The sequence below is a fragment of the Bremia lactucae genome, linkage group LG2, assembly GCF_004359215.1.
Source record: "Bremia lactucae strain SF5 linkage group LG2, whole genome shotgun sequence".
Taxonomy (NCBI): Eukaryota; Oomycota; class Peronosporomycetes; order Peronosporales; family Peronosporaceae; genus Bremia; species Bremia lactucae.
This window is the reverse complement of record NC_090611.1, coordinates 1,373,614-1,393,354: the sequence shown is the minus strand read 5'-3', so window position 1 is coordinate 1,393,354 and position 19,741 is coordinate 1,373,614. Positions and strand designations below refer to the sequence as shown.

At 46.1% G+C, this 19,741-nt stretch overlaps 8 protein-coding genes across 8 annotated transcripts; 2 read left to right on the top strand and 6 right to left on the bottom strand.

Annotated features, from left to right (window-relative positions):
• Window positions 1–892: 892 nt before the first annotated feature.
• On the bottom strand, window positions 893–2,204 carry CCR75_007782 (uncharacterized protein; the record flags this gene model as incomplete). The annotated part of the gene is made up of 2 exons (XM_067965839.1): window positions 893–1,487; window positions 1,545–2,204. The coding sequence occupies 2 exons, from the start codon at window positions 2,202–2,204 to the stop codon at window positions 1,167–1,169; spliced, it is 981 nt and encodes a 326-aa protein (XP_067822068.1). The 3' UTR covers window positions 893–1,166.
• A 234-nt stretch (window positions 2,205–2,438) lies between these two features.
• Window positions 2,439–3,119, top strand: CCR75_007781 (uncharacterized protein; the record flags this gene model as incomplete). The annotated part of the gene is made up of 1 exon (XM_067965838.1): window positions 2,439–3,119. The coding sequence occupies one exon, from the start codon at window positions 2,439–2,441 to the stop codon at window positions 3,117–3,119; it is 681 nt and encodes a 226-aa protein (XP_067822065.1).
• Window positions 3,120–3,361: 242 nt separating this feature from the next.
• Window positions 3,362–4,834, bottom strand: CCR75_007780 (uncharacterized protein; the record flags this gene model as incomplete). The annotated part of the gene is made up of 1 exon (XM_067965837.1): window positions 3,362–4,834. One exon carries the CDS (start codon window positions 4,832–4,834, stop codon window positions 3,362–3,364), a length of 1,473 nt encoding a protein of 490 aa, XP_067822066.1.
• A 626-nt stretch (window positions 4,835–5,460) lies between these two features.
• Window positions 5,461–12,999, bottom strand: CCR75_007779 (uncharacterized protein; the record flags this gene model as incomplete). The annotated part of the gene is made up of 1 exon (XM_067965836.1): window positions 5,461–12,999. The coding sequence occupies one exon, from the start codon at window positions 12,997–12,999 to the stop codon at window positions 5,461–5,463; it is 7,539 nt and encodes a 2,512-aa protein (XP_067822242.1).
• A 460-nt stretch (window positions 13,000–13,459) lies between these two features.
• CCR75_007778 (uncharacterized protein) lies at window positions 13,460–14,293 on the bottom strand (the record flags this gene model as incomplete). The annotated part of the gene is made up of 1 exon (XM_067965835.1): window positions 13,460–14,293. One exon carries the CDS (start codon window positions 14,291–14,293, stop codon window positions 13,460–13,462), a length of 834 nt encoding a protein of 277 aa, XP_067822241.1.
• A 407-nt stretch (window positions 14,294–14,700) lies between these two features.
• CCR75_007777 (uncharacterized protein) lies at window positions 14,701–18,965 on the bottom strand (the record flags this gene model as incomplete). Its single annotated transcript, XM_067965834.1, has 12 exons — window positions 14,701–15,339; window positions 15,412–15,510; window positions 15,568–15,702; window positions 15,767–16,660; window positions 16,724–17,882; window positions 17,943–18,034; window positions 18,092–18,275; window positions 18,353–18,418; window positions 18,478–18,562; window positions 18,630–18,717; window positions 18,796–18,836; window positions 18,923–18,965. 12 exons carry the CDS (start codon window positions 18,963–18,965, stop codon window positions 14,914–14,916), a joined length of 3,312 nt encoding a protein of 1,103 aa, XP_067822246.1. The 3' UTR covers window positions 14,701–14,913.
• Window positions 18,966–19,039: 74 nt separating this feature from the next.
• On the bottom strand, window positions 19,040–19,692 carry CCR75_007776 (uncharacterized protein; the record flags this gene model as incomplete). The annotated part of the gene is made up of 2 exons (XM_067965833.1): window positions 19,335–19,692; window positions 19,040–19,268 (listed from the first exon to the last, which is right to left on the bottom strand). The coding sequence occupies exons 1-2, from the start codon at window positions 19,670–19,672 to the stop codon at window positions 19,040–19,042; spliced, it is 567 nt and encodes a 188-aa protein (XP_067822245.1). The 5' UTR covers window positions 19,673–19,692.
• CCR75_007775 (uncharacterized protein) lies at window positions 19,178–19,741 on the top strand (the record flags this gene model as incomplete). Its single annotated transcript, XM_067965832.1, has 2 exons — window positions 19,178–19,294; window positions 19,417–19,741. The coding sequence occupies 2 exons, from the start codon at window positions 19,178–19,180 to the stop codon at window positions 19,486–19,488; spliced, it is 189 nt and encodes a 62-aa protein (XP_067822244.1). The 3' UTR covers window positions 19,489–19,741.

Here is a 19,741-nt window from a genome sequence, read left to right as displayed (position 1 = left end):
GTTGCAATTTCGATTGCATTTAATAACTGCTTGAATAATTTCGCTTTTAATAGCTTAACATCTAATCTCGAAGAAGCTGCTAGCTTGCTGTTGCTCGTCGTCGCTATCCATCGCCGGTATTAATATGCAGCAAAACACAATCGTTGATGTGTGGCCAGCAAGAGATAGCGGGGGTGGGACATCAACGTTTTGAAATATGCCAAAATTATACATATTGCAGCATTAAAGGTCATACAATAATTAGAACAGGATATGTGTCAAATGTCGTCTGAACAGCAAAAAACGTAAATGGAACAGTCTTACAGATTCTACATCTACTCGAAAGTTTATTGATTACGTGACTAGATTGAAGCACGCTAAAACTCCGTCGTATGCTTATGACAAATTTCTATGAATACCAACGCCTTCAATCCATATCTCTTCATTATACCTTTTCTGCCTCATGGCTAAGATCAAGTGTAGCATATCTCTTCATGACCCCAAGCTTGTGTATACTCGTACGTATACTATACATGCGTACAATTTTTTTATTTATTAAATTTTTTTTGGTATATATATATTTTAATTATTTGGTATATATATTTAATTTATTATTTATTTTTTTATTTTTTACATATTTGGTATATATATAGAGAGAAAAACAAAACTGTATTAATTTATCAATTCCTACGATCTTCTATCTACTACCGAATTTATGATATTAATATCTAACTATGTATGGCCCCTACTTGCGCACCGCACTATCGTGTCGTGTGACGATTGGCGGGGTCGGTTCCAACCTAAATCAACCAATCAATTGAGCTGTGATGTTTTGTTGCGTTAATATTACCAATTTGGTAATATTGGAACTATTAAGTCAAAAATAATAAAAGATAATAATTTTGTACTTCTCTGTTTATTCCCACTGACAGAAAATAATATTTATTATTTCTCTTAAAGAAAAAAAAAATTATGTAACGGAACACTCTGTTACAGCAACAAAGAACTACGAAGATATTCACTTCACTTTTTGCCTTCTTCTTCAAACGCCTTTCCAACAATTTTCAAGAAAAGGATCGGTGCACACGCTTAATGGTGTTCAATTACACATAATAAGAGAATACAATAATGAAATACACATGAAATACAAAAACACCTCTAAACACAAGTTCCGTCGTCATGCCCCTTCAATCAAGCAGATCGATATATGTAACGAGAATCTGCTTAATCTTGTCAATGACTGCCTTCGGCATAAAGGAATCATCTTGAGCTCCAGCGTCCAGTAGCGACTCTAACAATTCACACAGCTCTCGTTTTCGATACATTTGTGTCATCGGAAACAGCTGCGATTGGAGTGCCTGTTCTAGTACCTCCAAATAATGGAGTCGCGTAATATCTTTTTGCGGAAGATCGGCGCACTCCCGAATTATAAGATCAATAAGTATCTTGAAATCGTTTACAAAAACCAACATTGAAGCTATCTTATCCGCCAGAATGTCTTCAAACAACTACAACCAATACATACTTGAGCACATAAATACATTTGGCACGTCGAATATCCAAACCTGTAAAGCATTCCACAAGTGCACAGTCCTCTCTGTCGGGCATGGACATCCACACGAATTGATGACGTGCAGCAGTGCTCCACTAACGAGCTCTCGGCCGTCCTTCATATCTCTTAACACCTCTTGTACCAGCACAGAGCGTTCACATTTTTTCTCATGATCATGAAAGAGTCCTAAACACATTACCGTTGCCGCGAAGACTTTAGTGGAGCAGGCCGACAATAGCCGCAGCATTTTGGTTAGCATGCTTGCATACATGCTATTTCGATTGACATGGGCGAAGACGTCGCTGTGTGTAGCCATCATCACTATTTCAAGGAATCCAAACCACGTAAAGAGCTGCTCGGCTTGTTTCGTGTTAGTGGCGTCGAGCTCCTCCACTGCCTGGCAAGTGGAGCTCACGATTGCACGAAGTTTTTGCACTCCTTTTGCATCTGTTCTTATAACTCCATCTAGGTATGGTTTTTCCATGTTGCAGCATGCGTGAAGCAATCCCGCTGCTCGAATGCGCAGCCATAATGGAGAAAAGACTACGTCAGAGACTAATTTCCATAGTTCGCAGATATCAGTGTTCGAAATGCGAGTATTGCTGCCTGCGAATGGCGCGCATAGTTGTTGCTCGACGTGCGTAAGCAGCTTCACGTCCTCGGAATATTCCATGTCACGATAATGCTACAGCTTTAAGCCGTGTGGCACACAGGAGTCCACAGAGCTGAATATAATGGGCAAGAGAAGGGAGCGGATGACAAATTGGGCTACAATATTATAATGTTAATGTGCGTAACAAAAAAAATAGTCCGTTTGAAGTCTATAAGTGGGTTTTTGCTCTGAAATCGCAATTAAATGAATTCAATGTTGGCCCATAATTTGCGGCTCTGAACCGACAACAGCGTCATGGCCTTGTCTTATGGTCGGCAATCAACGCTCGCCTTTGGTGGGCGTTTAATTCAGCGCCAGCTGCCCGAGTTCACGAAAAAAAGGCAGACGCGTTCGTTCTTCACGGTGTTTGAAAAGTATTTGGAGGCAAAAAAGCGTTACGGTTGGAAGGGAACATTGTGGAAACTCTACAATCCTGGTGACGTCAAGTTCGGACGCCTTGTCGGGAAAGATGAAAATGGATATAAGTACTACGAAGACCCTACTGAAGTGTACGGACAGCACCGCTGGACGGAATTTAATGTGGATTCGTGGGATGAAGTGGAAGGCACGCTTATCCCGCCTCCGTGGCACTTATGGATGCATCACGTGACGGACTCGGTGCCCGGGGAGGGCCGTCAGCTTCCGGAGAATTGGGAAAAACATGAAACTGTTGATCACACGGACACACCCTATGCCAACCATCTGGGACCGAATGTGCCGTACTATCCCAATAAGACACTTTACCGCTCGCGTGGCTACAATGTGGGAAGTCTGGCCCTGCAACCGGACGAACCGGATCAGTACTATCTCCAGCCTGGCCACTTGCGTCGCTCGCGTCAGCGTAAAGCGCATTTCTTTGCGGATGTGGACTACAACAACCCCGAGAACTCGGACGAAAGCCGCCAAGTGACGCTGCGTCCTGCTGACATCAATTAAAAAGAATGTTTGCAAAAGCCCGCAACTTTTCAAGGATGAAAATGAAAAAATAAAGTAAAAGTTGCGATTGTTGTGTTTAAAACTGCCCTCTGACGCAAATTGATATACTGCCCGGGTTCTTTAAGCTCTATGCATGAAAAAAAAAGATCACTTGCTCGACAAAGAGGCCACGCATGTTGCGACTCCATACGCAGCTAACAACACCTAAAAACGTGTATATCGTCCATTTCCTTGCATAACAATTAAATGGCGATCTCGCTGCAACTGCCCTTGGCTTTAAGATCCAATGCAATAAGCGACCCCGAGCGCGTCGTATTGGCACTATCAGTGGATTCAGTCGACGCACGCTCCGAGGACAAATCTTCGCCATAGTAAGTGCTTGGATGCTGGAGCAACGGCACCGATGCGACATACGCCGACCGACTTACAGCCGTAGCCATGCTGTCCCGGTTTGAAATCGACGAGACGGACGAGGCTGATAAGACGGACGTACTGGACCGATCGTGAAAATTTTCCATTGAGCTCTGTGACGTTGCTAATGGGTTGCCCGTTGAAAACGGCACCGTGTCGTACATAAGGTTCGGGTGTTTTCCCCGTTTCGTAATGGGCGAGTCTGGACCCATACTCTCATCGGACGCACGAAGATTGGCATGTTTTATTGCGATTGCAGGGGGACCATGTGTCGGTAATGGACCCAAGAAACTGTGATTGTCGTCATCGGGTCCCATGCTAATATCCAATTCATTTGAACTCGAAGAGCTCTGGGTCAAATCCGTGCGAGTTTCATGCGGGGACGAATACGATTCATGCATTTGAATCTGTCCCTGGGCATTCGTCGCTGTGGTTAATTCAGCGTATTCATCCGGCGCCGAAAGTTTTCGACTTCGCGATATGTTATTCCGTCCACGGCCACTCACGGCGGCGCCGGAGCCAATTAAGCCTGTTAAATGGAAGGTCGTGCTCCCCGCTGAAGCAACGTGAGGGTTGCCACTGTCCTCAGACTCGCTGTATTGATACGAGTAGCTCGTGACCTTGCGATGACTCCCCGTGGGACTCACGCCGCCTTTGGTATTAAAGACACTCCCGTCGCCATTGCTTGCGAGGCTGAGATTGTACTGTTGAGCGGTATTACTCGACCTCGTGGAGCTTACGTAACTCGTGTCAAAGCCTTTGGACCTACCTAAATCGCCTGGCGTCAGCTCAATAGACATTTCAGGCATTCCCAACTCCCGTTCCCGCTTAAAGCCTCGATCTGAAGGCACGGTTATATGCGCCGCACCGACTGTTGGAGAATCGGCCAATTCAATGTCTTTCCGTGCATGTCGCTGGCGTGATCGATAAAACAACACCGCGGCAAGCACGAGCGCCAAGATGCCAAGTACGATTACCACGTACAGACCGGCGCTTAAGTCTCCACCGTCGCTTTGGTCTAGCACGATATTCGTGGAATTTTTGGAAGACGAATCGGCGCCAGTGGGAGCAGGAGAAACCGCAGGCCTGATCGCGTCGACTGAGTCAGGCACTTCGACGTCATTTTGAGTCGAAGAGGAAGAGCTGTGAATCGGCGACTCGGTGTTCCATGCGGAAGCGACTGACGGCATCGTGGACGTGGACAACGTCGCATCCGACGAGTGCTTGGACGACGATCCCGACGTGACCGAGTCGAGAAGACTGTTGACCAAATCGTCGGTAGATATGGCTGCGACCGTCCTCATCGCTATCTAAAATGGACAGTTACCGACGCTTATCGTGGAAATAAAAAGAAGTCAGTCCTGGACACACAAAAACAGGTGGGGACTAAATGGCATATATGTATGCACGACGGGAAAGAAGTGAGGAAGGGAATGGAGTTTGCACCCTGAGTTTCGTATGACCCATAAAACAGATGTTTGGAGCAAGTGGCCTTAGGCCCCACCGCCATTACCGTAAAATATCTCGTTTACCTTTTTAAAATCAGATTTTTTTATAATTGGAAGGAAGCCAACCAAAAAAAGATTCTTCGCCACTGACAATCATGTCTCCTTTCATGTCTTTATTATGAGAGGGTTCTGCACTGTCGATTTGACAGTTGTAAATTATTGCTGTTGTATAAAATGGTGTGCGGGGGCTGACACGGATTTTACAGTACAACCGACTTATTTATTACTTTGCACTGACTACTTTCGATTGACATTCATCGAATCGATGAAAAGGTCCCATTTTACAAAATATTAGCAACTGCGTAGACCTGTAGTCAATCCAACCACGATGCCAACATCTAAAGTCTCCGAGTGCAGCAATACCACCGGTCAAAACCTTACGTTGTGTATTTTTAAAACGACAGCAAATCGCCGCATGCACCTCAATTTGCCCGAAAATCCTTAAACTTATTCTCAATGTCCTCTTTTAATTCCGGATCCACGGCGTTGCGCACACCGATGAGCGCCTTTGCCACGGCCTCCGAAGCCCCAATCATCGGACGCAGCACTGCCACGGGTACAGCACGGATCACCGATCGCACATATCCTTGGGATCCCGTCTTCTTATACTCGACCAGCGGAACAGCTACAATAGTCTTTGCTGCCACGTGCAGCTCGCGTGCTAACGAGTCGTACGCTTGACCAAAACCTTCCGAGGCGCTTGCAGGTTGCTGCGTCAAATACTGGCGACCGCCAATGCCTCCACCCGAGTCTTGTGCATTGCGAATACCACCACCGCCCATGCGACGTGAATTCCGGGCAATGCGACTCCCTGCTTGGCGATATTTTAACTGCTTGCGACGTAGCGCAGAGGACGACGAAACAACGTCGTCTGCGTGTTCTAACAACGCCTGCGTGCCCTGGGCCACCTTGCTTGCAGTCGTTAATGTCTCAATCGTCACCGATTTCAAAAAACTCGAAGCCCCTCGTTTTAATCCACGCACAAAACGTCGATCCCGTCCATAATGCTCCATTGGAAGCAGTATCAAATCGGCAGCACCGGCTCCAATGTTGACAAACGGACGTAGCGGAGGCATTGACACACTAGCGACGCACTTGTGAATCTGACGGCGTGAGATATCCTGCACCCACGACACGAGCGCTGCTTCACCGAGAGCAGCCCATCCGTCTATTCCACTCATTTGAACCCGCCGAAGGACCAATTCCATACCTTCGAGGACAAAGAGATTAATTACTTCGATATAATCCCCGGCACGCAAGGCCGCATAATTCACGTGGTTTGGACGGTAATCAATCTTAATCTTACACGGTTTAATGTCAATACTCTGAAAAAACCACGCACCCACACTCTTTCTCGTTGATGCAATTGCACGACCTTGAATCCACTGCGTCATTTCACTCCCATCCTCTTGCATCGTCACGTCTTCGTCTGTCTCGTCAAGCAGAGCATTGCTTTGTCGATGAGGATCTTCAGTCGGGACAAATTGTCGTAAGAACTTTACCACTTCTTGGTCCAAATTAATACGCAAAGGCAGCATTCTAGCCTTTAAACGATGCTCCTCGCACAGCTTCGGTCCAGGTCGAACCGTTATTAACTGCAGTCGTACCATCGAGCTGCCGCTTTCGCGTGGATGCGTTGCTGCCGATTTCCAGTAACAGATAATCTTGCGGATCTGAGACGTTGATATATAATCCAAAAGCTCCAAATCTCCCAGTGCCAGGACCGTATGTGACGCAAGCGGTTGCGTCTCGGCGTCATCAAACAAATCCAGACGCATTTGGATCCGAGTCACAACCAACTCGAGCATTTCTTCCGTCTTGCGACCACTTTTTTTCAACGTGCGCTTACGAGACCGTGTTTTGTCACCAGACGCTGCTCTTGTCCATGAAGTCGGGTCATGCTTTAGGAACGATCTGGATGGGGCACTCTTTGATGCACGAAAAAGAGTCGAATTACTATCATCTCCAAATAGATCGCTGCCATTCGATGGCACATAATTATCCAACAAAGCATCCAATATTTTTTCTTTTGTTCCTATCGCTCTTTTAAGCTCTTGTACGCTTGTCTTGACAATTCGATTGCTTGCTTTCAGCGTTATTTGCCTGACTTCTTCACTTCCATCGCGTGTCCAGTCACAACCTCCGAAAAATCGCATGCAAATATTAAAATTTCGCAGCAAAACATGCTGCACAACAACTGGAGACGTCGCTTCTACTTTGCGCACGGCACTTTCTCGTGCTATAGATCGAATCGCGTCTTCGCATTCGCTTTTACCAAAGGATAATGAAGTGGCCGAGCCGCCGACCGGTATTTCGACGTGATGGGGGTAGATTCGCGATGGCAAGCCTGTCATTGGTGTGCTCCCATCGTTCAAGCTGATACCGTCATAGAACCATCGTGCCGTGGGCTGATCGGGTGGCGACATGGTCGTCGTGGCATGTAAAGACGATGGAGCTCCGGATTGGCTCCTTGTTGAGCAAAATGACGTTTGCCGGGTAGGAATAGCTCGTGGAGAGGAAATAGCTCCTTGCTTATGGTCTGGCAAAAACTCATGTCGATCTTCATCGCCATCGTGGCCGTCGTTTGATCCGAAATCTAGCATTTGATTGAGTCGCGATTGAAGATCCGAATCCAGATCAAATTCTAGTTTGACCTCCTTCCCTTCGTCTTCTCCAACGTCACAAATTGACATCGACATGGTCGATGGATAGACACCATTTTCTTTCGCGTCGTTCACATCGACACCATTGTCACTACCGACATCTCTTCCACTTCGCTCGTCCATCGAATCCATCCCATGCGAGAATGAAGACGTCGTTTCTTCCGTTTGAATATCGCTAAGCTCTACTTCAAAAGGGCGAGTGTGCATTCCCCACCAATTCTTTGAGGCAGCTGGAAATGCGCCCATTGGCAAATGGTTGGCATCAAAGTGGTCGGTCTCATTTTTCTCCTCACCTTCGTATGCGTTGTTGCTGCAGTGACCACTACCCCGACCACTACTTGGTGTTGCGCTCGTGCCGCCTTCAACCATTGGCATCTTATCTTCCACTGGCTCGAATAATGAATAGTCGTGACCAGGCACTTTACTTTTGGGTGTCTCATTATTACCACCGTCGGTACGAGACCCACCACGTGCAAGCCATCGTACTGCTTCTTCCTTAAACGGCTTTTTTGTCGTCTCTTCACGGACTCCCGGCGAACAGGATGCGTCTGTAGAAAACCACGGGTTATCTCGATCTGCGGTCTGTTGTTCGTCATTGTGATTCGGCTCTGGTTCCTTTAAAAAAGCTCCAGCTGATGCGTCTCCAAGACTATCAATTATTCCGTTTTTAGCATAATAATTCTCAATCAACAATTCGTTGATCCGAACAGGCTTCGAACCCGACATTTGTTGAGACTGCGAGTTTTCGTTCAAAACCAACAATTGATCGCCAAGCCCTTCTACCATTCGCTTTCTTTCCTTTTGGATCGAATCCAATCGAGTCCGCAGCAAACGAGCTTCGGTGTCTGTCGCTACAGTTTTTCCCGGGAAAATTTTCTTCCCGCTTCCAAACGCGTCTTTGTCAACTTGTTCCATGACATTAACGGATTGCTGATTATCATTACTTGGAGCCTCACTAACAAGCCTTGGGCTTCGACAACTGTGTAAGCTCGAGACCGATGGCTCCGACGCTGTCGTACCGAGACTCCGCATGCCACTAGCAGGAACAGGACTTAAGTTTGTGACAACAGATACGCTATCGCTCTTTCCATCCAGCCCTACGTACGCAGTCGAATCACGAAGATCCTGTTTACTCGCAAGTTGGTCGGTCCACACTGAAAGCAGCTCTAATAACGTATTAAACGAGTCATAACAAGCATAGATATTCGCCGTCCCTAAGTTTAGCTCCACTGACAGCTCTGGTGCTGCCGACGCAGCAGATGTCTTTTTATCACGATTCTTTTGCGCAACCTCGAGAGCTGTCGGAGGAATCAAAACGCGAAGAAACACATCCACAAAGTCCATCGTTACCAGCTGCAAGAATCCAAATGTCTCTAGAAAGATAAGTAGCGACGGATACTCGGCATCTAGCGTAGCCCTACTGCCAGCATACGTTGCTGCAAACTTTAGTGCCTTCTTCTTAAAATTATTGTTAGGACGAGGAAGCAACTCATTCCCTAGCAAAACTTGATCAATTTCTCCGTAACCTGCGTGTGAAGGTGCCAAGAACATTTCGAGATCACCGACAGAAACTTTGTAGCCTTGTAAGACAGCACCAGTGACAACATTAGAAGACATATTAATTTTACCAAAGACAAGAATCGTTCTTGATGTCAGCGATACTGGAGCGTAATCAACTAAAACATCGTAGCAATTGACGAAAAGCTTCGTGAATACTGTCTTTGGAGCAATTGCTAAAAGCACCGCTTCGTATTCGCTATCACGCTTCATGGTCTCTAACAGCTCTCGACTCTCGTCATCTGACATGGTCGCCGAGTCCAACGGAATAATTGGCACTGGGTAATCCATCAATACCATTTCGAGCAAGTGAAAAAGCCACTTCGACCTTACATCATATCGTAAACTCACGTGTGAAAGGTGAAAGTCGACTTTCATATCCCGCATAACATTTGTCTGATCAGCAATATCGACTCCCATAAAAACGATCGGAGCCTTGGATGCACCAAATGGAGTTCTGTAAAGAATTGGTGCGACAGAATCCAAGAAATCACATTCTTCCAGAAAAGTAGCGTTTTGAGCTACTACATGCACGCGAGAGACCAATTGACCCATCCATTGAGAAACCTGAAACACCTTGAGAGTCTCAAAAACAAAGTGATATTTAAACAAGACTTTTTCTGGCTCGCTGGATGAATTTGATTGCGTGACATGCGACGAGTTTGAATTAGTCCTTTGAAGCGCCTGAGCGGGAGGTAATACGAGGTAGTCACAAAGCTGGACAGTTCCTTCGTCAACTGTAAGGTTCAGACTCATGTAGCTCGGCATTAATCGATTCCGAAGCACAGCGGCCGCAAACATTTGATTGTAGCTGTCGACATCGATAGGATTAATCATCAAAAGCGCGTCGCATAACACCATTAATCGATCCAAAGACGATTTCAACAACACAGCAGTTGCACGATGAAGATTTATTTCTACGGAATAGAGCGAAGCGGCAGCTGCTGCCTTCTCGTACGCCTCTGTCCGCCCTAAAGCCTCAAGATCCCACCCATTCAATCCCACCCTTCCGCCATCATTATCATCACCGCTAACTTCGTCCATCGAGCAATTCATAGAGCTAACATCCGGATTTTCACTTCCATCTTGTGATAACAGTTGTTTACTACGAATTGCCTCTTTCATTTCTTCACGTGACGGATTTTGAAGTCGCAACCGAATAGTGCAACCGTCACCTAAGCGTTCATCACTATACGAAGTGAAAAGTACCACTTTTTCCAAATTCTCACTCCGCTGATTGCTATCTTCGGGCGTTAATAGTGACACTTGCATCTTGTCGAACGAAGCAGCATATTCGTCTAACCACGGCAGCAAAGTTGCCTTCCTGTATCGTGGCAGCATTGGTGTCCGAATTTCATCGTCATCACCAACAGCGAGGGGAGATAAAGACGCCATCTTTAAGCTTCCTAGCATCACCACAAGTCGGTCCTCGCACAGCCCTCGCTTAGATGATACGCCGAAGCGAATTAAATCGCTTGTAATCATAGGAAACCGCAACGTCACTTGCACACATTCAGTGGTTACGTCAAGCGTCTTGGCAAATTCCAAGCTTTCGTTTTTTAGCGCTGACGGACGCTTTAAATCGGTGGATTCTTCTTCGTAGATACCAAAAAGACGATGCGCGCGATCGAGCAAATACATATCCCATTCGATGAAAACCGATTGCAATTGTACGCGCACTCCGAGTGATGCAATCTTTGGTATAGCCTTGTCCTCTACTTCAGGTTTATAATCGATACGAACTTGAGCTGACACATTTGCAGATAAATTAATCTTTTGACCAGAAAACGGCGAAGCGGCAGCAAATGAAAGCACACTCGTCGAAAGCATCGCCGATTCCTCTTCTGTAGCATCCAAAGACATGCGCGGGAGTGTCTTTTCCATCAATATAACTTTCCCAATTGTTGCTGACAGTGAAGTGTACTGCGAATAGACCAAACTGGAGTAAATGACGTCTTTCAATGACAATACCAAGCGCTCGAGTCCATCAACCGATGGCAAATCTTTTCTAAGGTGATGCGCAGCACGAAACACCCGACTGCCCGACAAAGAGATTTCGTTGTCTGTTTTCTCATCGACGCCATCTCCCTCATCGTTGTCAGGAAGGTCGTCATAGAGAATTATACACTCGCACTGTAGCAAATGGACTTTCAGCCGCGACTGGACACGGCGGGCTCCTCGATTTTGCGCAGCTGTCGTGGACGACGCCATCTGATTACGGCCCGCCTGTTTGTTTTCCTTCTCAGCTCCATCTAGGTCAAATTGCGCTGACGAATACATCGATTGATTTAACTGGCTAAAGCTCTCTAGTGATGCACTTGGCATCATGGAGCTTGCAAGACCCGTTTCACACTCGAAAAACGCATCCTCCTCGATGTCGAGATCCGACAAGCCAACGCTTTCGATACTTTCGACTGCGGACAGCTTACGTGTTAAAAAAGCCTCAAGCTTTTCAGTCAAGACCTCTTCATTTCCGTCATGACGCTTTTTCCTTTTGAGTTCGTCTTGTGTCTGTCGATACTGGTGCAGCAATTGTTCAATACGCTGAAACTCTCTCAACGACAAATTTAGCGCTCCAGTATCTCGATCGTTGTCGTCTTCATCGCGTGCTGTCAACCAAGCCGGTTTGTCATCACAAACTGATTGCAAGAGTGTAGAAGATGAGAACCGCTCTTTTAATTGATTTGTAGCACTCTTCTGACAGTCAGCTGAAAACGCATCCACAATTTTGCCAAGTTCAGGCAAGTATTGGGGCTGCAACACGATACGAATCGAGTGAAAAAACACACTAGCATCGATTGTAGGCGCGTCTAATGCCTCGTAATGACTCAGTTTTACCTGAATATAATGCTGCTTGCTTGACGAGCTCTCCAAAAAAGAATGCAGCACCATATCACTGTAGCTCAAGCGACGTCGCTCTTTTCCGCGAGCTTCATGACTTTGTTCCTCACTGCTCAAGTGTAAATCCATGCGGAATCCACGAAACTTAATCCCTTTTTGCGAGATCCCAAAGAGTCGACTTGCAACCATTGACTCACTCTGTCCATTATTTGTGAAAGATACATCCACACCTGATGCCTCATTTAAACTACTTCGACCGTAGACACTTTGAAATTCAGATGCCGACTCGTCGGTAAATTGCATCCACTCCAATTGACACAAGAGAGCCACCTCTCGCCCTTTGTGTTGCTCGCCCGTCTCGAGACGGACACAAATATTCGAAACCGTGACTTTAATTTTTGACGTCACTTGCTCAATCCAGCTCGCCACAAAGTCAAGGCTTTCCTCTGAGATCTTGTCGATGGGCTCACGGGATTCGTATCTTTCGTTCTCATGCGGGTGATTTAATGGCTGCGTTTTTTTATTTTTTTCATCGGTAGCTTTATTAAAGCGTGAAAAAGTCTCGTGTTTCTCTAGTGGCACTAGTATGATCTCGATATCATCTATTTCAATCAAACAGCTTTCACTCATGATGTCAGCATATGAAATAGCCACGCGAACAGAGCCCAGGTAGCCCTTTTTGACTTTAAATGGCAACCTTTGCGCCTCACAGAGCTCTGCATTCAGCACTTCCGCATTCAGCAGCAAGTCACACAGTTCTAATCGTCCCGACCGCAAATGCACATTTAACTGGTCCAAATCCAATTCATCTGCAGCGAGAAAGCGACCAATCATGCGCTTAAGCACAAATTTGTACAGCCGCTTGAGCGCTGGGTCCGTCAATTGCTTAAGAAACTGCATTTCGAAGAGCTACACGCTATGCAAGGGTGATTGGGCAATCGATTTGAGTAGGCCGAATATATGTGCTGACAAATTCGGCTAGAAACAGAAGTCAACATGAAGATTAGTCCGATTGGTGCATGCTACTGCAGCTTCGAAGGCGTCATTGCGCTTCAAAGGTAGAAATAGATCGTACCGATGTACTACTGCGTTCCAGATGTAATGTATTGAGTCTATAAAAAGCAATTTTCACCGCGACTTACCGAATGCCCGACCTTCCTACGGCCCGTTTTGGGTTGTTCTCGCGCTGTTTGAAGAAGAAGAAAACGGGGTAGGGGTCTGACTCTCGTTATTGCCTGAGATTGATTGGTAAAAATCTGTATTGTAGCGTTTGGAAAGTTCAGATATGCGAACAACTTAACGTCGGCTTTCATCTTTTAGTCATTATTATAGTCAGGTTATATGGTATTAAAACGTCGGATTATGGTCCGTGACCTTCCACTAATGACTTATACTTCGACTTTTTAAGCTCCGTAGTCCAGATGAGGGCATGAGATGCTAAAACTGTGACGTGAACGCAGGAATCATCGACGTAGTTAGAGCTGCTTAAGAGTCCTCCAAATCCTGTTTCCATGCCTGGACTTAAATTCCACTTTAGCCCTGACGTAGTGGTCTCTTTGCATGTCCCAGCTATTGGAATCAATCCGCACGTTCGAGTCTCAAAGTCAAAATTAGGCGTAATGACATGTCGAGTATGAGGCTTCAGTAACGTGGCGGTCGTGTCGTCAGACAATAGCACTATATGCTGGAATTTATCGTTCCATCTGAAAAGGGCATTGACATTTTGCATCTCTTGATCAAATCGTCCACCCATTGCACCAAAGATCATGACAACAAAGCGATTTTTGTCTTCATTTGCTTGCTTTTCAAAAATCAGCTGCAAGCACTTGTCCAAGTCGTTCGAATTCTGGTCTGGATCGCTCAACACAGTCGTCCCTTTAGCAGTAAAGAAGGCGCATACATCAGGACGTAACGAGTCTAAGTCGCCCTTGATGTAATGCGGAACCACTTGCTGCTGTACTCCTAGCGCCATGCTGCGGTCGTACAGTCGATTGGCGCCTCCGTCTGCACACACTTTGAGCTGTGCATTACTCCACATGCTCCAGAATAGGTCAGGGGTGATCGAATCCACTTCATTTTGGGTGACACACCACGATTCATGAGATGCATTCAGCACCAGCACAGCGAGTCGAGGGGCAGCTTTGGGTGCTGACCAAAACAAGTTCGAGTGGTGTTGGATCGGTAAATCTGTCATCATAAGATCGACGTTCTGGTACTTAGGGGCAGAAGTTAATGTAGTTAATTACTTCTTTGCTCTACTATGCTGCACTCTTTACCGTTCGTCCGTAAGACGCTTGACGATTCAAGATTTGCTTGCTGCTAACGAGATATATTGACATATTCGCAAATTCTAAAAAATAATTGACTGATCAACAACGAGGAAAGACCTCCAAAATTACGTGGTCGACCTTAATGTGGGAGCCTACTAATGACTGGCTCAGCGAAACCGAGTCTTCTCAACTACCGCTTCATTTTTCAATCAGCGTTGCCTGACCTAAACAAATGCAATGAAGATCAAACTTATCATTTTCAGACTAGAGTTTCTGAATCCAGGGTGTAGTAGCCCTGGTTGTTGAGACTTTCATCTCTGAGCATACGCACTTTTTTTTGACGCACAAGTAGCTACTAGAATATGTGAGGAAAGGAATGATGAAGAATTTTATTTGTCAACCATCTTTCGGGGCTGATAACTTCCAAGTTCTTGATGCATACCCAGATCTACTGACCTTTCCATGAGAAACAACTCTTGTGTACCGTTTTCTTTATCATGTATTCGTACAATAGGACGTCATAAGATGTACGGAAGGTCTGCTGCTAGGAGGGCAGATCCATGGCCTTCTGAACATTGACGTGGTCAAGGCGACAGCAACCTAGCACCTGCTCCGGCAACTCATCCTCAGTCTCTCCCTGCAGAACAAAAGCCACGTCGATCACTAGACGCGATGTTTTGTCGAGTATCGCGTGAATGCCGCGACGCGCAATGTAGGAGAAAGCATGAATATCCACCACAATCTCCGTAGTTCCGTTTTCAAAGTGATAGATACGATGCTGTGGCCGCGTAAGGACTGGCGTTGCATTGTGGCTCGTTAATAACTTCTTCGCCATGCCGGTAATGCCGCACTCGTCTTGATTTGTAACTTGTGCAATCACCTTAAACCGATCGGTCAGGGATGTATCATCGCCCGCTTCTAGGAATCGTTTTAAGAGTGTAAGCGTTGTCGTCGTCGGGTCTTTCATCGCCTATTCGTTAGAGAAAAGCGCATGCAATAGTTCAGAATGTTAGCAGGTCCGTGCCTATAGACATATCGTCACCTCTACGACTTCGTCAGGAATCTTCCAATAGAGGGCTAAGCTGTAGCCTGGACCGTCGTAGGAACTATCTCCCCACACGCTCGGACCGTACGATGGGAGCTATTTACACAAAAACAGATCAGCCTTAAATCGTAATCTCAATATAGTTCATTATACCTGAGCGTTTATGATGAAGAGCCGACTATTTGCATACTCGGCCGGGAATTCAACACGCTGGGAGATCAGATCCACTTTGCTTTCGGTTCGAACGAGATCGGCACCAACGAATTCAAACAGAGCCGCCTTTGAAGCCTAAAACAGACCAAGAAGTGTCACACTTTACAAGACACAACTCCCATTATCAAGCCCACGTCACCTCTTTTTTTCGCGACTTTTTGTAGTCTGAGCTCCGAACAGAAAATGTTTCGGCCCGCGCTGTGGTCCAGGAATGCTCCCCGTTGCCCAATCGTTTAGTTGGTTGCTCATTGCAATGGACCATGGAGCTGCCCATTGGAAACTTGTTTACTCGTCGATTGTAATCGTTCGAGCGTCGCTGCAGCACATCATCAGCTCTACTCGCACTGCTTTTCTCAATGTCAACTCCATCTATGACAGCTGGACGCAATCTGTGCAGGCAACAAAACTGAGGGTTACTGCACTCTGCGACGTCGGTTGAAAAACGAGCATTATTTATAGTTGAGTCTACTAAGGATTCGCCTCGGCTTCCGGGGCGAAGACGCTGCCTTGGCGTTGGGTTGTACGTATTTAATGCAAACAACCCCGAAACAGCAATGCACACGAGCAATTTCCACAACACGTGTTCAGTTGCAAGGCACCGAATTGCCACAATATTGAGCATAAAGCCAACAATTAAGCACTGCTTAATCCCATCAATGTGAAAGCATAGATGCCAGCTTGAAGCGTCCGGTTGTCCGCCGTCTAATATAACCGGAAATTGTGTGACAATGTGGGGAGGAACCTTCCGCTTCGGGTGAGAAGATGTTTTACTTATATCATAAGATTTTTGCTTCAATTTCTTGGAAGGAGACAGGGAATCTTGGCCACTGTCAGCAATACCTCCATGATCAGATTCACAAATAACTAGTTCTTCCGTTTGCTTATGATTCAATTGCTGTCGGTGAACTTGTTGGTGAAAAAGCATTGGTGAGTCATTACTTATAGTCGTGCCGTTGCGTGAATCCTTTCGATTCACAACCTCAGCGATTGCAGATGTCCAAAGATTATAATTTGTCTCTGTGTCTGCACATAACTATAAGCACGTCACGGTCTTGAAATACTCATTACTACAGACGAACCAAACAACTTGTCATACCTTGTACTGGGTACCACGTTTTAAATCAATGTCGTGCAGCGCGAGTGTCGAGACTTGAAAGAAAAATCGCGTCGGGGCATTTCTCGCCAACGTCTTTTCAAACAACAGTGACACATTACGCATATTAAGATCCAATGCACCACGATACCAAGGGTGGGCTTCGTTAAGATAAAGCAGAGTCTGCTGTTGCTCTTGTGCTTGAACTTGATCTTCGCGACTCATTAAATCCTCGGTTGCTGCGGTGCTTTGGACAGCTGATTGAGTATCTCTCTCTTCCACCTTTAAGTTACCACGGCTTCGACCGCTGCTGATGTTAAATTCTCCAGTCGTGCCACTGGAAGCAACAGGCGTCGGCGCAGTGGACGAATCTGCTTTGATCAATGGGATTGGGGAATCAGCCATGTGAACAATATTGCCTTGGGACGATGAAGTCGGCATGTGTTTGGCGGGATTATGCCGATAGTACGAAAGCACGCCTCGCTGACGATCGAGTACGAACCACCGACGGTGCCAAGATCGCTTCTTTCCCCACTTGCTATCACTGATCTTGTGCAAATAGCCACATACATATTTCTTTGTGCTCTGAGACTCAGAGGAGAAGGAGTACCCTGCAGACAAAAGCTCGGCTGCAGTCGAATCATCGGTTTGGTATACTTCACCCTGTTGTTTGTTGCCTTGCGATTTGCCGACGTGCAAGATACTCCGACCAACGTGACCAACCCTTGAAATACCACCGCCAACAGCTTTGCCCATGTATCTTCCCATTTTTTGAACACCGTGCGTACGTGAAACTCCAGAGCGGCCCAAGGCTCTCCGTGACGGTGCTGTTAAGTCATGGTGAGCTTGAGCAGTAGCCAATTTTGGCAAGGGATCTACGCGTTGTCCACTTTGACTAGAGTTCCCTGAGCACTCAATGTCCTCACCTTGTACTACTGCATCAGCTTCTTTTAAAGTGTTCGTGAGTTCGTCGTGTCCATTCATTAACGTCGTGCCATCTCGATATGAGCTTTGAGACATCTCGACCTCTGTAAGATGATCCGAGTCGTAAAGTCCATCTGAATCTTCATCACCACTGTCTTCACCCCCAATGAAGTCAAATGAGCTACTATAAAGGCTTCGATTCGGTTCAATTTGGCAAGATGGACTGTTGTTTAGATCTCTAAAAACACGTATACTCTCAAATAATGACAACCTCATAGCTAGCACTATCCATACATACGAGGTTTCAAGAAAGCCTTCGTTCGGCATAGCACGAACTGCGCTAGTTAGACTCTCGGGCACTGGAGAGGGCGGCAAATAAATGGCAAGAAACTGGATCATGCCACGTGTTATCTCGCAGCAAGAATGGTAAACAACAAGACTACGCACCTGCACGACGTCTGGATATTGACGCGCCCACGTAATGAATTTTGAGTTAGACAGCATGCCCGCCATGGGTAGCAGACATTCCTCGAATGCAGCATACAGCTGCTTCGGCACTGGAAGGTACTCTCCAAGGTAGTTTAACAAAAAAAGATAATCTTTCTCGTCAATATAACCTTCTCCTGTCTTGCTGCGATGCACGATGCAAGACAATCAAGGTCTATGAGCCCATATTTCAGTATTAAGTCTATTCATTCATTTACGTACTTTTCTCCAGACAGGATAATCTTGTGCATCGTGAAAATGTAGCTTATGCGATCGTCCGTATTGCCTCTAAATAGCTTGATACATCAATAATCTGTCGTTTGAATCACGTTGGCTTGCTTACGTACTCATAAAAAAGTGCCAGGGTACAGACAAAGGCCTCTTTCGATATATATTCGCCTTGTATCTCCTCTAAACTTTGCATTATCACCGCTACAGCAGCACGCGTCAACAACACTACTGAGCTTTAATAAGCAACTCGCGCCAATTGACTGCCTACCACCAAAGAGTCCGCGTAGCAGCTTAGACGACAGCAATCCCTCTTTCTTGGCCACATGTCGCTGCTCTTTGTCCTCTACGGCATCTCCCTAAAAAAATTTGGTGAGCAAAACAACAATGGTAAGAGCAATGAGAAAGCAATCGCGCTATTGCATCAGCAAAAGCACCTTAAACGTTAGCCACGCAACCGTAAACTCTCCTGCATTGACTGTAAACATGTAGGATTATCAATAATTGAAATTGAAACTCATGTGAATTCCTCTTTCCAATGCTGCATAAGAGGGAGCTACGTACAAGGACGATAGAGACGGCGCTGCTTAGAGGCCGATGGGCCCATGACGGCTGTTTCGATTTGTTATAATCTAAGCAATATATCAAAATGATGTGACCACATCAAATACTGGTTGAAGATTACAATGCGACGTGAAGCAGTGTGCACGAGGTTACACGAACTTGAGCCCGCGTGGTCGATGCCAAGCAGCTCCGATCTATCGTTCGCTGCAATTGCAATCGACATTGTGCTTTTAACAGCTTTAGATGTGAAGAGGAATGTTTGTCAAATCCGCGTTCACGGTCCTCGTGGTGCAAATATTGCGGCACCGAGAATTCGTGCAGCGGAATTTCGACGTTCTGCGGTGGCCTGCAATTAAAATTATTGCAGCGTCAGTGGGCTGACAGTTCTGCAGCTGGTTGTATGATTACGTACAACAGAATTGAGGTTTGCAATAGGTAGAGTGGACACATGGCCAGACAATTAAGCTGTTCGCTCGATATATGCGTGGCTTTAGTGCCAGCCGCCATCGTGTACACGCATGGGTAGCACAACAATATACCTGCCAATGCCGTCGCATTTAGATTAGACGGTTGTGTCCACTCGAGCATGCAAGAGGTAGAAGCGAGCAGCTTCTTGCAAGCGCTAACGGTCCACACTCGGAGCAGATCCAGGTGCGAAGCTTCAAACTCGCACATCGTACTCATGCGATTCGGGCGAGTAAGGCTGGCGCTTACGTCTATAATTATTTGATGGTACGCTACCATCGACATTTTCTCGCGAATAAACGCGTCTATGTTGACGAAAAATACGTTTCCATCGAGCAGAATCGCACGAATTTG